Source organism: Myxocyprinus asiaticus, chromosome 37 (genome assembly GCF_019703515.2).
Source record: "Myxocyprinus asiaticus isolate MX2 ecotype Aquarium Trade chromosome 37, UBuf_Myxa_2, whole genome shotgun sequence".
Lineage (NCBI taxonomy): Eukaryota > Metazoa > Chordata > Actinopteri > Cypriniformes > Catostomidae > Myxocyprinus > Myxocyprinus asiaticus.
In genome coordinates this window covers 24571049-24587665 of record NC_059380.1, presented here as the reverse complement: position 1 = coordinate 24587665, position 16617 = coordinate 24571049, and the positions used below count along the sequence as shown (strand labels likewise).

Genomic DNA, 16617 nt, shown 5'->3' with positions numbered 1-16617 from the left:
AGTCACTAATAAAGTAGCTATCACTTTGAAGTTATTTAAAGGCACAATATATTTTAAATATATCTGTGAATTGTTTAAAATAAGATTATCTAATTTTCTTTAATTAAAAACAAGAATCTTAATTAGGGTGACAGCAGAAAACTTTGAGAAATTAAACTTAAAATGTTCCACTAAAAACAACTAATAAGACTAGAAAACACCCTAACCTACCAGCAAATAACTTTATTCTAATTTGTTTTTTATACAAAAAAGTAAACATTCTGTACAGGGACTCAAATGACTCATCGAATGAATGAACAAACAAATAAACTGACTCGCTTAAATGTATCAAACTTCCCATTGCCACATTTGCGATGACAAAATGCTAATGCATAACTCATGACAACAACAGTACAATACTCTGCCAAACTGATTTGCATTAAGAAACTCTCATAGGGAATTTAGGCAAATATTATGTTAGTTATTCAACTGAATTCAGGTCATTCAGAACATACAGACTCTGAAACAGTGTTGCGACAGCATTTTAAAAAATTGTTTTTCGAAGGGCAGCGATCCACCTACACTCTTTTACAATTTATAAGTCCAGAACAGCTCTGGGCTTTTTTTGAGGTCTGTAACGAGTCTTGTAAATGGTGGGGTGTGGTAGTTCATCATTTGGTGTGTGTACGTAATTTCACATTGTGGTGCAGGGTGAATGGCTGTTGAACATGGAGCATCAACATCATGCCCTGAATTGTCGGTAGTGCTGGTGCCCTGCGACTCTTTTGTCTCCAGGAGATGGCGCCTGTTTCGCCGATACTCCTGCCCATCAGCAATACGTGCATGATTTGATCTCTCAGAGTTGGCTGCTTGGATTATGACAGCTGGTTTCCAGTAACCCTGCTCCTGTATTCTTATTGTTTGTCTTTTTTTGTGCTGAGACAGTGGCTTGGTCGATCTGTCATAGTAGCTCTTTTGTTAGGGGTCCAAGCACCGAAGGTGCAGGAACCCTATTGTATTTGTTCCGATTTTCTTATTGTTTTTCTTATTAGGGGTTCAAGCGCTTAGCTCTGAAACCCTATTGTAATTGTTAAGATTATTATTATTATTATTATTATTATTAGGGGTTCAAGCGCTTAGCGCTGAAACCCTGTTGTAATTGTTAAGATTTTTATTAGGAGTTCAAGTGCTTAGCACTGAAACCCTATTGTAATTTTTACGATTATTATTATTATTATTATTATTATTATTATTATTATTATTATTCCGCCATAAAACTGATCGGGCAGAGCGTACCGTAAGGCCTAGAGACTTGAAACTTGGTCAGATGGTAGTAGTGTTGCTCGCTACTCAGAAACATGGACTCGGCCAAATTGGTCAATAGGGGGCGCTACAGCGATCAAAAACATGAAACTGCACATAACTCCTAGACCATTTGTCGTAGACTCAAGTGCTTTATACCATTGGAATCCTTGGCACAAACCGAACAAAACATTAATCTCCAATTTAATTTCTGCCAATAAAAATTTTCCGACATCTTAGATTTTTCATAAAACCTACTTTTGCGAACTAGTCCTAGGTTTTTCATCCGATTGGGACCAAACCAGTGCCAAACGATTCTACGGAGTCTCAATATCAAAAGTTATCAAAAAAAGTTTGAACTTTCGACTCGAGCTAGCTACGGTATGTGAAAACATCAGAAGTAGAAGTGGACAATTTTACATAAATGGCTATAACTCTTGAAGGAAATTAGATATCTTCACCAAACTTGGCATGCTTATGTAGGTGGTCAATCTTTAGTCATCCAGAAAAGTTGGTGCGGTTTTGCCACATGGTGGCGCTATAATACAAAAAAACATGAAATTGTCTGTAACTATGAAACCGTTAATCCTATTGACTTCAAAATTTGCATACATTGTCTTTGTCTCAGCTGCCATCATTGTCTATATGGAAATTCACATATATTGAAAAACATGGCCGCCATCGGCAGCTATTACACAAGGTTAATAATGACTGATCAGAATGAAACTTGGTGGAAATTTGAATCTTAGTCTGAGAGGGTTGTGCAAAGTTTTACAAAAATTGGCCACTAGCTGGTGCTATCACGATTTTTGTAGGTGTTAATGGTTGTATATAATGCAGTGTTGTGAAAAATCACAAGTAATATATATCACCTGATAGCTCTTCTCATTCCAAACAACTTTGCCTCTAGAAGCATTAGTGTCTGTCAAACCGTTCGGTACATATTTAAGATAATGTTCAAAACCTACTTTTGTGAACTAGTCCTAAGTTTTTCATAATTATCAAAAAAAAGTTGAAATTTCGATTCACGGTCACTAAGGGGTGCCAAAATGTTCGAAAAAGGCAGGCCATTTTTACTAAAATGGCTATAACGCCCGAACGAAATGAGATATTTTCACCAAACTCGGTAAACATGTTTATGAGCTCAATCTGTGGTCACGGTAAAAAAAAAAAAAAATTGGCCACTTGGTGGTGCTGTAACAGGAAAAAAACATGAAAACAGCTCTAACCACGCAACCGTTAGTCTGATTGAGCTTGCAGTGTCTTTGTCCAAGGTGCCATGACTGTTTATGAGGACATTGGCGTATCTCAAAAAACATGGCCGCCATCGGCCAATGAATTTGAACACCTATTAGACAAGGTTAACGGAGGCCGATCGGCACAAAACTCGGTGGGCCTGTTCGACTCCTGGCCCTAGAGGTCTGTGAGAAATTTGAAAGAAATTGGACACCCTTTACCCTTTGGTAGCTATAACAGTGTCATTTAGAAAATGGGCGTGATCAAGTGTACAAATAAGCCCATAATTCCTAAACAAAAATCAGAACTTCACGAAATTAGCTGAGCACATGCAACATATGATTCTAAACAAGCATGCAGACTTTTATGGAGATTGGACCATAGGTGGAGCTATGAGCTTTAAAAAGCTTTAAAAACCATGTATTTCCTTAGTAAATTGCCTGTATTGGCTGTAAATGGTCTATTCCATCTATGATCTAGGTGGTTACATGCTTGCTAAATAAAACATAATACCTTTTTACGTGCTTAAAGGCCTTAAACCGCTTGAACCCCGTTAATTGCTGCTCGCAGCTATATTTATTATTATTATTATTAGGGATTCAAGCGCTTAGCGCTGAAACCCTATTGTAATTGTTACGATTTTTATTAAGGGTTCAAGCGCTTAGGCGTCAGAGACCGTAAGTCGTAGAGATTCCAAACTTGGCAGGATGGTTCCAAATCCCCCCCACTACTCAGGCATACAGACACACATCTGTCAGACACTAGGTGGCGCTATTGCGAAGAAAACAAACAAAAATCACATTTTGGGCCAAACATCTTGAACCATAAGGGCTAGAAACAAAATATTATATTTTGTTATAATATATTATATATTATAATATTTTTCCTCTGATTCCTTGCATCATGCCGAAGAGTTTTACTACCTGCCAAAATTTTGCTCCGCCCCTTCGTTTTTCCGCTATTTTGGATTGTTTGAAAAAAATTCAAAACGAACTCGCCCTAGGCCGTTTGCCCGATCGGAACCAAACCAGTGCAGAATGATTCAGCAGAGTCCCATTATGAAAAGATATCAAAGGAATTTTGAAATTCTGATCTATCGTCATACGGTACGCCAAAACATTCGTAGTGGGCATGTCCATTTTACTAAAATGGTTATAACTTTTGATTGGATTGAGATATTATCACCGAATTTGGTACACATATGTATGGGCTCATTGTGAGGACACACAAAATATATTGCACACCTTTGCCTCTTGGCGGTGCTATAATAATAAAAAAAAAAAATGGCTCTAACTATGGAACCGTTGGTCCAATTGTCTTGAAATTTTGCGTGCACTGTCTTTGTCTTTGTCCATCAACATCTATGAGCACAGTCGCATATCTTTAAAAACATGGCCGTCATCAACCAATCAGCTTTCAGCAGCTTTTATATAGGGTTAAATAAGGCCGATCGGAACTAAACTTGGTATGCCTTTTTGTCTCTTGGCCCAAGAGGTCTGTGCAAAATTTGACAAAAATTGGCCACCTGGAGGTGCTATTGCATTTTACATGCATGTAAATTGTTGTATATACCGCTGTGTTTAAAAAAGAAACACGTTATTCAGAGCATGCTGTAAACCTCCTCATTCTTAACAACTTTGCCTTAAGCACCATTGCTTTGAAACAAAATGATCAATAAACACTTGAGATTATTTTAAAAGTTTACTTTATCGAACTAGTCGTAGGCCATTTGCCCGATTGGAACCAAACCAGTGCAGAATCATTCTCTGGAGTCCCAAAATGAAAAGTTATCAAAGGAATTGTAAAATTGTAATTTATCGTCAAACGGTATGCTGAAACGTTCATAATGGGTGTGGTCACTTTTACTAAAATGGTTATAACTCTTGAACAGATTGAGATATTATCATTCTGAGGACAACCACAAATATTGCACACCTCTGCCACTTGGTGACGCTATAATGGTTAAAAACAAAAATGGCTCTAACTATGGAACCGTTTGGTCCGATCGACTTGAAATTTTGCATGCAGTTTATTTGTCCAAGGTGTCATCAAGGTTTATGAGAACAGTCACATATTTTGAAAAACATGGCCGCCATCGACCAATCAGCTTTCAGCAGCTTTTATATAGTCAATTTGTATAATTTGGCATCCACTGGACCATTTCTGTCAATTCTGATTATTTTGGTTATTTCTTCACATGTGCTTGGACCCCGATGATTGCCGCTTGCAGCTATATTTGATTTTGTTTCTGCAATCTTTTGGCTTGTAGGTCTTTGCAGCAAACAATCTTTGGCAAAAGCTGCTGGTTAGTGCTGGGTAAGATTGAGCGCAGGCGGCGACTCATCAGCAACTGTGCTTAGAAATTGAAATTGTCCACAGGACTATTGCGGTACTCAAGGAGACTGAGGTATGGGTCTTTTCTTTCTTCATTGGCTTTTCCCAGCAGTGAATATGCAATTTGAACAGATTTCTCAGCCAGCCCATTACTTTGTGGGCAATGTGGGCTTGTAGTTGTGTGTGTAAATTCTCTTGACCTGGCGAATGCTTTAAATTCCTTCTAAATGTATTGGGGGCCAGGAATACCATTTCAGGAATACCATGCCTGGCAAACACAGCTTTTAGCTTGTGGATTATTGTAGTAGAAATTGTGCTGTGAAGTCTGTCCAGTTCGAAGTACCTGATGTAATAGTCCACTGTTATGAGGTAATCCTCATTGTTCCAGGTGAACAGATCAGTGGCCACTGTTTGCCATGGTCTGTCTGGAACTTTGTTGCTGATCATGAGCTCTCTTAAGTTTGAAGAGTGGTGCGTGAGGCAGGCAGAGCACTTTCCTACCATCTCCTCTATTTCCTTCCCATGCCAGGCCAAATCATGATGTAACGGGCTTTCTGCTTGCATTTCTCATTGCCCAGATGACAACATTTCTGAATGCAGGTTAGTGGAAATGACATTTTCTCACCCTTAAAAATAAAAATTCCATTCAAGTGGGAGAGCTCATCATGATGATTCCAGAACTCAGATAAGCTCTGAGGGCATTTTCACTTTTCTTGTGGCCATTCTCCTTTTATGGCATCCTTTAATGCAGTGAGCTGTGGGTCATTTTCAGTTTGATTTCTGATTTCTTCTAATTTTGTGTCACTGACAGGAAGGCTGCTGTACATGGTGTGCACTTGAATGTCCATTCCCTGGCTGGGGTCCTGATCGGACAGTGACTTTCTGGAAAGTGTATCTGCAATGGGGATGTTCTTGCCTGGCCAATGTATGATGGAAAAGTTATACTTCTGAATTTGCAGGATCATTCCTCTGTAGTCTCGGGGGAACTGCTGCAAGTGGCTTTCACACTATGGATTCAAGGGGCTTTTGATCGCTTTCCACAATGACGTGGCGGACATATACGTACTGGTAAAAACGCTTGCACCAGAATAGAATGGCATAGATCTCTTTCTCAATTTGCAAATAGTTAATTTCACTCTCAGTAAGGGACTTTGATGCATATGCAACCGGCCTTCCCTCTTGCAGCAAGGTAGCGCCAAGCCCATACTTTGAGGCATCTACTTGCAGTCTGCTCTTTGCGAGGGTCAAAATAGGGTAAGACTGTGTCTGACTCATGTGCAAAAAGTCCTTTTATTTTCTTGAATTCCTCGTCATGTTGAGCATCCCAAACAAACACATTTGACTCTTTCAACAGCAGGTGCAGGGGTGCATTGACATCAGAGAGGCAGGGTGCAAATTTAGAGAGGTAATTGATCATACATTTACATTTATGCATTTGGCAGACACTTTTATCCAAAGCAACTTACAGTACCCTGATTACAGGGACAATCCCCTGGAGCAACCTGGAGTTAAGTGCCTTGCTCAAGGACACAATGGTGGTGGCTGTGGGGATTGAACCAACAACCTTCCACTTACCAGTTCAGTGCTTTAGTCCACTACACCATCATACCCAACACTGTTTTGAGTTCTTTCTTGTCCTTAGGCAGTTCCATGTCTCTCACTGTGGCAATCTTGGCAGGATCTGGCTTTATGCCATCCGCAGTGAGAAGATGTCTGAAGTAACTGACTTTGTAGCATAGATGACACACTTTTCGGGGTTGAGCTTGACTAGACGCTCTCTGGAATGCTGTAGCATATTATGGAGGTTTTTATCATGCTCTGTTTTGGTTCTTTCATAAATGAGGATGGCATCTATGGCTTTGAACCCTTCAAGGCCTTCGTATGTCTCATCGATTTTGCGCTGGAACTCATCTCAAACAAGCCAAAGCGAAGGCGGCAGAAATGATAGCGTCCAAAAAATTTGTTGAAGTTTGTTAGTCTAGATGACTTGTTAGTTAGCTTGATGGCCCAGTAACCTGATCTTGCATTAAGGATGCTGAAATAACATGCCCCAGCTAGCTTCGCTGTTACATTTTCAAGTGTAGGCAAAGGATAGTGTGGGCATTTAATGGCTTTGTTAAGGTTCCTCATGTCGAGGCACACCCTGAGTTTACCTGTTCGTGGTTTCTCAGCTACCTCCATGGATTTCACCCATTTAGTTGGTTCTGTGACCTTGACAATGACACCTTGTTTCTCCATGCTTTCTAGCTCATCCTTGAGACGGCTACACAGTGCGAGCGGAATCAGTCTTGGTGGGTGGACCAATGGGATGGCATTTGGGTCTGTGTGTTGAGTACACTCGTCAGGAAATAGTCAAATTCCTGTAAAGACGTCTGCAAATTGATTTGTGATCTGCCTCTCTGTCTGTGGGCCTGATTCTGACAAAATTAATTTTTTGAGGTCAAAGTTTATGCAGCCTTTGAGACCTATGACTGGGGGTGCCTGTGTGTCCACAATGTAGAATGCCACAATCATTTCACTGTCTTTATGCTTACATTTCATATTACATTCACCTTTTACAGACAAACGTTCACCACCATAGCCAAACAGGAGGAGAGATGTGGGCTGTAGAATGCACTGAGCCTGTAATTTAGTGTATTCAAAACAAAGGAATGACATTGGCTGTGGAACCAGTGTCCAATTTGAACTTGATGTTTGCAACAAAAGCCTGCTCTATGTCAGATATCTGCTTGTCTTGTGTCACAGAGTCAATGAACAGTTTATCAGTCTCTTCAACATTGTCTGTATTTTCTGCACTTACTGTATACACTCTTCTCTCCCGGTTGGAACGACACATTTTTGCAAAGTGATTTAATTTTCTGCATACTTTGCATATCATGAGCCCTATTCCCACAGTAGCCGCATCCTTTAATGCGTTCTGATTCTACTTCACTGTACTGCACATTTCCTCCCTGTTTTTTGTTGCACTTTTTGTAGTATGGCGGGGGATAGAGTGCACTGACTGCTCACATGAAGTGATTGTGCTGCTGGCAATTGTCTTTAGCTGTGCTTGAGCTAACTCGTGTGATGTTGCAACATCAATCACTTTGGGTCATCACATTTAAAAGTTTCCCTCTCACTCATGGTGAATGTATCCCAAACACAATACGATCCGAATCATCTCATCACTGTTTGCGTATTTACAGCCTTTAACGAGATGTAAATCTGTCACAAACTGCTCGAAGGGCTCGCTCGCTCCTTGCACTTTCTTGTGAAATTTGCAACGAGCAAATATGACACTGGCCTTCGGCTCAACATATGCTGCAAAGCGATCGTAATATGATGCCAGAATCTTTGCTTCGTCTGCAGACAATGTCCATGTATTAAAAATTTCTCTGCCCTTTTCTCTGACTCAAAGGAGAAGGTAACTGCACTTTTCACCCTCACCCTTTTTCTTAAGAGGCCCGATGAAAATCAGCTCGGCATGCTGTCTGAATTTACACAATACTTCAGGGAGATTTGTCACATCCCAATCCATCGCAGGTGTTGGAACTCCAGCGGCATCCATCATGTCCATATATTCCTTTTACTCTGAAACCATGACTTGTATAATTGTTCGCACTTTGCATGAACTAATGCTTAGGATGCTGACTTTACCTAAATGCAACTGTTTATTGAACAGCATAGGATCAGACTCACTTGTGTTCTCTGCAGCAACTCACACCAGGTGCAGCAACAGGTATCCCATAACACACCCTGAACAATTTGCATTTACCATGACACCGGACCAACCAATCAGAGGCATTATATGCAATGGGAAAACTAGTAAAGTATTTAGCTTTAAGGTGACACACAAAAATATAAGAATATTACATTGATGACTCATTTTGCACAACATAACTTTTTGTCCAGTAAATGCTCTCTAGAATGAGAATGTCCCTGCCCCTAATACCACCTGCAACCTAGTAGCAAATAACAAATCATGGTTTAAGGCTGTGATGTAAAGCCTGTGTCAGAATATCCATACTTCCCTACAATATAGTATGCCAAAACAGTATGCCAACATAGTAGTATGTCTGAATCCACAGTATTCATGAAACAGTAAGTGAGAAATTCACGGATGACCAACTATTTCAGAGTAGGGTGAGATTCTGAAGTGCTGATTGACTGGACACTTTACTATACCATAATCCCTCAGGAGCTGAGGTGACATCACATTCAAACTGCTGGATTTAAAGAATGGTGGTGAACTGAAGTCGCATGGCTCTTTTCAACTGTAAGTGATATATATATATATATATATATATATATATATATATATATATATATATATATATCAAGACAGTTGTTCCTTGTGCTAAAATGATTAACAAAACCAGAGTTGATTATTTTCGTTGTTGTTGTTATTATGTCATAAATTTGGGTCACGGGTCAATACCCACGTCCCTGGATGAAGTATGTCAGGAATCTGTTCATGCTACTCACATGCATAGCTAAAAGAACGTACTGTTTTATTGACCAAGAAGTGAGTCCTTCATCCAATACAGTACATAATGTAACAGTACACGATTTCGGATGCAGGTTATTGAAAAGGGGCCAAGCCTTTCAATATGCCCCCACCACAAATTTCCTTTTCAATAGGAAATGCATCAACACAGAACAGAAAACTACCCTCGTCAAGTCATTTCATGGTGATAGTGTCTGTACTTTTAACCATTTACTCCCCAACACTGGCTGTAATGACCTGCTAGCTTTTGTGTTGATGACTGTTTTTGAAACACTTACAATGCCAACATTCGGGAGTTTCCTCCTTTCACATTGAAAGGAGAGAAGAACTGACGCTCCTGAGCATACGCCTTAGTGATCAGACCGCCGTCTGCTGTGGACTTCACCGTGTAGACGTATTTCACAGTGGAAACAACACTCTCACCCCTCTGTAAGTCCGAATGGATTCAGCTCAGTTCAAGGCTTGCATTTTCAGAATTCTCATATTCAGTTATGAAATTGAAACTATGTGGTAAGCAACACTCACCTGTCTGCTGAGTTTGTCTTCAGGGGCGAGGGCCATGCCTCGGTACAAAGCTGATGGCTGCTGACAGTTGGTGGTATCAACCATCTGGGTCACCATTAACTCTTTGGCATTGGCATCTTCTTCAACAGTGTAGCTGCTCTGGCATACGCCATGGATTCCCAACTAAAGACACACAAAAATATATATATATTTTTTTCTAGTTTATTTTCCTTGGGAGGTATGATCATATGGGTGTTTAGCATGAATATTATGTAGATTTCGTACCTCCACCAGTTCATAAAAACTTTGAGTGGTTTTGACTGTGACTTGAAGAAATCCAAGGATCCCTCTCACAATATTTACTACTGCGTTTGAGACACCAGGTGCTGTGTGAATGTCAGCCACTTGTCCTTTAGAGAACTCAAATACGATGGGCTGGATGAACTCAGCTGACAAACGCTTAGTGAGCTTTTGTGAAGGGCTTAAGACACCTTTCCCAGGGATGCCATTAAAGTCTTCAAAGGCCACATTTGAGATCTTCAAAGGAAAATCACTTTTTACTGTATGAATGAACATTGACAATCATTGACAAGTGCTGAGTCAAGAACAAAAATATTTTGTTTTTTAAGGATAAAGTGAAAAATGTGACAGTGCTGGTACCTGAAGCACAAAGGTTTGTGGAGATTCACCAATGATTTTAAAAGTGCACCTCAGTTTCAGGGCGGACTCAACTAGGTCTGGCAGTTCACGTCCCACTCGCACCATTCCTTCATATTTATACTCGTACGTTTTTTTAGAGTTCAGGAAAGGCTCTAAAATGTTGGCCAATAAGAAATTGAAAGGGATATTTTTTTTCTATTATGAAACATTATAACTTTTTATATCCATTATTATTTAATATGTATCCTAATGAGTCCTAATGGACTTTAGTCAGAGTTAACAACATAATTAATTTGACACAAATGAAAACAAGACAATGCTGCAAATGCATAAAAATATCTAGATACAGTCTGTTGAAAGTGTTGGAAGAGTTGTTTTCTCTTACAAAAATCGAGAGTTTTGGCAAAGTTGCTGCAATTCACCACTCATTATTTTCACATGCAAATGAGCTTTTCAGCACACTCTTCATTGTCACCAAATGTTTGCTGCAGGTTCACCACTACCGGTGAAGAGCTGCAAACTTCTGGCAAAAAACTGCAGCAAATCACAAGCTCATTTGCATGTAAAAAAAAAAGTGGGAAATTTGTGGCAATTTTGCAGCAAATTTGCGGCAAATTTATCAGAACTTTAGATTTTTACCTTGAACCATTGAAAATACGTCTTTTCAATTAAAAAAAAAAATGCAATGGACAAAAATGCCATAATCTCACACAAACAAACACGAGGCTAGCTCAACTGGCATGTTGCTATCAAAACTAGTAAATGCATATAGACATGCACTCAAATTCAAATCTTTGTAACTGCTGTGTACCATGAAACATTGAAAATACGTCTTTCCAAAAAATTCCAGTGGACATAAATGTCATATTTGATAGGACGAGAATAAAAACGAGGCAGTTTTTTGTAGCTCAACTGGCATGTCGCTAGCAACATTAGCAAATGCATAAAAATGTATAGATGTCCAGTCTGTTATAATTGTTGTACGTCTCATGTACTGTACCTTAAAACACGAGAAAACATATTTCCAAAAAAATTTAAGTATACAAAATCAGCATAATTAATTTAACAGAAACAACGATATTGTGCTAGCAATGCTAGCACATGCATAAAAATGTATAGATGCACAATCTGCTCAAACTTTGTTGTGTTTAATTAAATATGTCTTTCTAAAAAAAAAAAAAATAAGAAAAATTTCCAATGAAAAAAAAACATCTGATGTCAATATTAGGCATGACCAAAGGCCTTAAAATAGTACACCCTATTGAATGGACTGTAGGCATATCCCTCACTGCTTCATTTTCATTTGCATAAAATTATAGAAAATGTGACATCTACACTGATTAAGGTCCATTATCATGATTAATAAAGAGCAAATAATATATTAATAAGTAAAATGTGTAAATCTTAGAATGAGGAGTGAATCTGTGTAGCTTCACGCTGTGCTATGTGGTGTTTACATACCGTAATTGTCATTCTCACTTGCTAATAGGGAAAAAAAGAGAAACATTATTCTACTTTTATATGAAGCAGCATTAAAGTACAAATAATAAGGGAAAATCATCTATAAATGATAATTATGTTTATGATAACCACACTCTAAAACTGTTTATTTAAATACAGTTGGACCAGGCATAACTCTGTTCTGTATGTACTCACCAGCCAAGGCCACCAGGAGACAGAGATACAGCTGCCACATGGTGAGGTCCAGTGATGGAATCAGCAACTTGGACATCATCTTTTATATCTGTCTCACCTTCCTATCCCCTTTATTTGATTTAGTTAGTGAGGTAAAGTGACCCTGTGTCATAGCGCCATATTTGTCCTGCAATAATTTTGAAATACTGCAGGACAAATATGGTGCCATGACACAGGGTCACTTTAGCTCACTAACTAAATCAAATAAAGGAGGTAGGGGTTCAGATTAATTGTTTTAAATGTATAGTTCTGATTAGAGCCGTGTTAATGTGGCAAACTATGTTCCTTGGCAACTGCAAACTCATACAGTTAGGATAATGAACTACAGTATATTACTTTGTGGAAGAATTGTTTAGTCCAATTACTATTAAATCTAAATTTAACTGCTTATTGAACATAGATGTCTTTTATCATATTGCTGTTGTCACCTTTTTATAAAAGCAATAAGCTACTAGAGTCTGTGTGTTTCTGTGATTTTACCACAGGTTAGGGGCATTAAGGCACTGTAACGCACAGCCTCTTAAGGCTTAATGCTCCTCACTTTTAGATCCCATTATAACATAATGTATTTATTTGTGTAAGTTCCTGTAGCGCAACTGGTAAAGAATGCAACGCCAAGGTTACAGGTTTAATTCCCAGAGAAAGAATGTACTGATGATATTTATAGCTTGATTGCACTGTAAGTGGCTTTGAATAAAAGTGTCTGCCAAATGCATAAATTACAGTAATAATAGAATTTGTTACAGGTTGTTCCACAACAGGATTACATACAAAGTACATATTGTTCATAGTAGTTTGTACAATTGCAAGTAAATTATAGCATGGTCACTGTAATGTAAAGTGTGACCTAGTGGAAATTATGCTAATGTTATGAGCACAGTGCTATGTTGCAGAATCAATGTGAGTAAACAGAACAAGGGGACAAAGGTGTGAGACAGGTCAGTCTGTTCACAGACAGAGTCGGCAAGACCTGCTAGGAGAGCAAGTGAACCGATAAACAAATAATATCAAGCTGTCCAGAACATCTGATCTTCCAACCCGCACTTAAACAAATAAATATACATGTAATAGTAAACTTGAAATAGTTTTGACATTTATACATATACTCCTTCTAAAACTATTTTAAACAATATTTTGCAAATTATTTTATAGGCAGCGGCAATTTGCACTAAGTGCAAATAGTGATAGATGCTATTTACACCCCGGTGCAAATAGTGGTAGATACTATGTGCACCCCTAATGGAATACTAACATACAATAATGTGGCATCTCTGCAGTATGCTTATTGTTTATTTTGAGTCCCACAGATGCCCTACACCAACCCCTACCCCTAAACCAAACCCTAACCTTCCCTTACAAAAATTAACCATGGTTTTACTACAGTAACCATAGTATCACCATGGTATTTTGTAGTAAAATCATAGTAACCACAAAATGAAATATGGTTACTATATTAACATCATATTACTTTAGTAATACCATGGTTAATTCATTAAAACTACGGCTTCCGCCAAAAAAACATGGTTACAACAATATTACTATAGTAAAACCATTGTTAATTTTTACCGGCTCAGACCTTTCTCTTAACTCCCCGACCGTCACTATGACTAAATCACTGCGAGGCAATCAACCTTTATAGAAATTTTTATTTATTATTATACGTACGTATTAAAAGAAGACAGGTGCTATTTAAAACCAACATAGTGCAAATAGTCTCTCAGTATTTTTACATGCAAAGAGCTTTGTGGCAAACTCTTCATTGTCGCCGAAGGTTTGCTGCAGGTTCACCAATACTGGTGAAAAGCTGCAAACTTCTGGCAAACATTTGCAGCGAATAGCAAGCTCATTTGCATGTGAAAATAATGAGTGGAGAATTTGCGGCAAGTTTGCAGCAAGTTAGCTACAAATTTACCAGAACTGTACACTTTTTGTTAGGGTATAAACACATAATTCAGTACATCTATGAAAATATCTATATCTGTGTTCCACAGAAGAAAGTCATACAGGTTTGAGAAGGCATTAGGGTGAGTAAATGATACAAGAATTATATTTTGAATGAGATTTGAATGCCTTCTTGGAACTATTGTATGGTTTGGAAAACTTTTTATAGTGCTTTTTTGTCATTTTTCATAATAAACTATAGTGACAGTTCTTGGATCTGCTTGTTATGCCATTTTATATTGTTGACAATTGGTTATAGGTTTAGGCATAGGGGTGGGGTTAGGTGCTCAAAAATATCCACACCGTGGCCAAAAGTTTGGAATAATGTACATATTTTGTTCTTATGGAAAGAAATTGGTATGTTTATTCACCAAAGTGGCATTCAACTGATCACAATGTATAGTAAGGACATTAATTATGTGAAAAATTACTATTACAATTTGAAAAAAAAAAAAAAAAAAAGAACTTTTTCAGATCAAAAAATCATCCACGTGCAGCAATGACAGCTTTGCAGATCCTTGGCATTCTAGCTGTCAGTTTGTCCAAATACTCAGGTGACATTTCACCCCACGCTTCCTGTAGAACTTGCCATAGATGTGGCTGTCTTGTCGATCACTTCTCACGCACCTTACAGTCTAGCTGATCCCACAAAGCTCAATGGGGTTAAGATCCATAACACTCTTTTCCATTAACTGTTGTCCAATGTCTGTGTTTCTTTGTCCACTCTAACCTTTTCTTTTTGTTTTTCTGTTTCAAAAGTGGCTTTTTCTTTGCAATTCTTCCCATAAGGCCTGCACCTCTGAGTCTTCTTTTTACTGTTGTACATGAAACTGGTGTTGAGCGAGCGGGTAGTATTCAATGAAGCTGTAAACTGAGGACATGTGAGGCATCTATTTCTCAAACTAGAGATTCTGATGTACTTATCCTCTTGTTTAGTTGTTCCACATCTATGTTCCACATCTATTTCTGTCCTTGTTAGAGCCAGTTGTCCTTTGTCTTTGAAGACTGTAGTGTACACCTTTGTATGAAATCTTCAGTTTTTTTTGGGCAATTTCAAGCATTGTATAGCCTTCATTCCTCAAAACAATGATTGACTGACAAGTTTCTGGAGAAAGCTGTATCTTTTTTGCCATTTTTGACCTAATATTGACCTTAAGACATGCCAGTCTATTGCATACTGTGGCAACTCAAAAACAAACACAAAGACAATGTTAAGCTTCAGTTAACGAACCAAATAGCTTTCAACTGTGTTTGATATAATGGCAAGTGATTTTCTAGTACCAAATTAGCAATTTAGCATGATTACTCAAGGATAAGGTGTTGGAGTGATGGCTGCTGGAAATGGGGCCTGTCTAGATTTGATCAAAAATTACTTTTTTCAAATAGTGATGGTGCTGTTTTTTACATCAGTAATGTCCTGACTATACTTTGTGATCAGTTGAATGCCACTTTGGTGAATTAAAGTACCAATTTCCATCCGAAACGGCAAAATATGTACATTATTCCAAACTTTTGGCTGCCAGTGTATGTAAAAGTGTATTATTGTGACTGTAAATCTATCTGCCATTTACATTGTAGAAAAGAGGTTAGGTTTAGGAATGGGTTGAGTTAAGGGATCTAAAATACCAGAATGCTGTGGGGTGTTTTTAGTATATAGTGACATGTGGCACTCTTGTTCAAATGTCAGTATTTGACACCTTGGGAGTGAGAACAGCTTGGATATTACTGTGATATCACAAGAACTACAGCTGCAGTTTGAGTTCTTTGGGCACAGCAAAATCACCAGTCAGCAAGTTATAAACTGAAATTTCCATGATCTGTATACAGTGTAGATGTGAACGTATTAAAGGCAGAATTGTTTTTATTATTCCAGAATAAAGTACATATAAATTATCTCTCCAGGTTGAAAACATTTCAGCTATTGAATGTAAAACCTTTAACTAATGATTGTAGTTAGTTATTAAACTTGTAGAGGTTTTTAGAAACTTTTAGACATTTTGAGCATGCGGTTACAATTTAGTATACATTTCTCTCAAGAAATAAATATATTTGAAACTTAACCAGTTGAAGTTCTTTTAAACCATGTTCCTTTAGTGGTCTAGGTCTAAAAAGACACCTCTGTCCATAGTACATTTTTGTAGAGCTTTCATTGGAAAACAACAACAACAACAACAACAACAAAACACCTGTAACTTGCAATTATAATATAACTAACCCATAAAAAATTACTTTTGCTGGTGTAACCCAATGTGTCAGGTTGATTTTGTCAGATTAAATAACATTTTTGACTTGAATTAAACTAAATTTAGATGTTACCACATGAAGCACATTTTTTAGGTGACAACATCTTTTACAGTGTAGATTTAAAAGCATTTGCAGGAGCTTGCTGTAGATAATAACACTTTCAAGTTCATTGCAGACACTCAAAACAACATGGAACATTCTTGAATAATCTGTAGTACTCCTCTTGAATCTGATAA

The 16617-nt window shown here is 38.0% G+C and overlaps 2 protein-coding genes across 4 annotated transcripts in view; both read right to left on the bottom strand.

Moving 5' to 3' along the window:
• LOC127428182 (vitellogenin-like) overlaps window positions 1–12203 on the bottom strand; it is a 28890-nt gene extending 16687 nt beyond the window's left edge. The window contains exons 1-6 of the mRNA XM_051676351.1: window positions 12158–12203; window positions 11963–11983; window positions 10502–10653; window positions 10127–10378; window positions 9863–10024; window positions 9616–9764 (exon numbers count right to left, since the gene is read on the bottom strand). Of these exons, the coding sequence (XP_051532311.1) occupies window positions 9616–9764; window positions 9863–10024; window positions 10127–10378; window positions 10502–10653; window positions 11963–11983; window positions 12158–12197 (776 nt within the window). The 5' untranslated portion in view covers window positions 12198–12203. The remainder of the gene's footprint in view (window positions 1–9615; window positions 9765–9862; window positions 10025–10126; window positions 10379–10501; window positions 10654–11962; window positions 11984–12157) is intronic.
• A 3777-nt stretch (window positions 12204–15980) lies between these two features.
• The window catches only part of LOC127428170 (adhesion G protein-coupled receptor L4-like), a 60847-nt gene continuing 60210 nt past the window's right edge, over window positions 15981–16617 (bottom strand). For all 3 annotated transcript variants that reach the window (XM_051676328.1, XM_051676329.1, XM_051676330.1), the window contains one exon: window positions 15981–16610. In XM_051676328.1, the coding sequence (XP_051532288.1) occupies window positions 16548–16610 (63 nt within the window). In that variant the 3' untranslated portion in view covers window positions 15981–16547. The remainder of the gene's footprint in view (window positions 16611–16617) is intronic.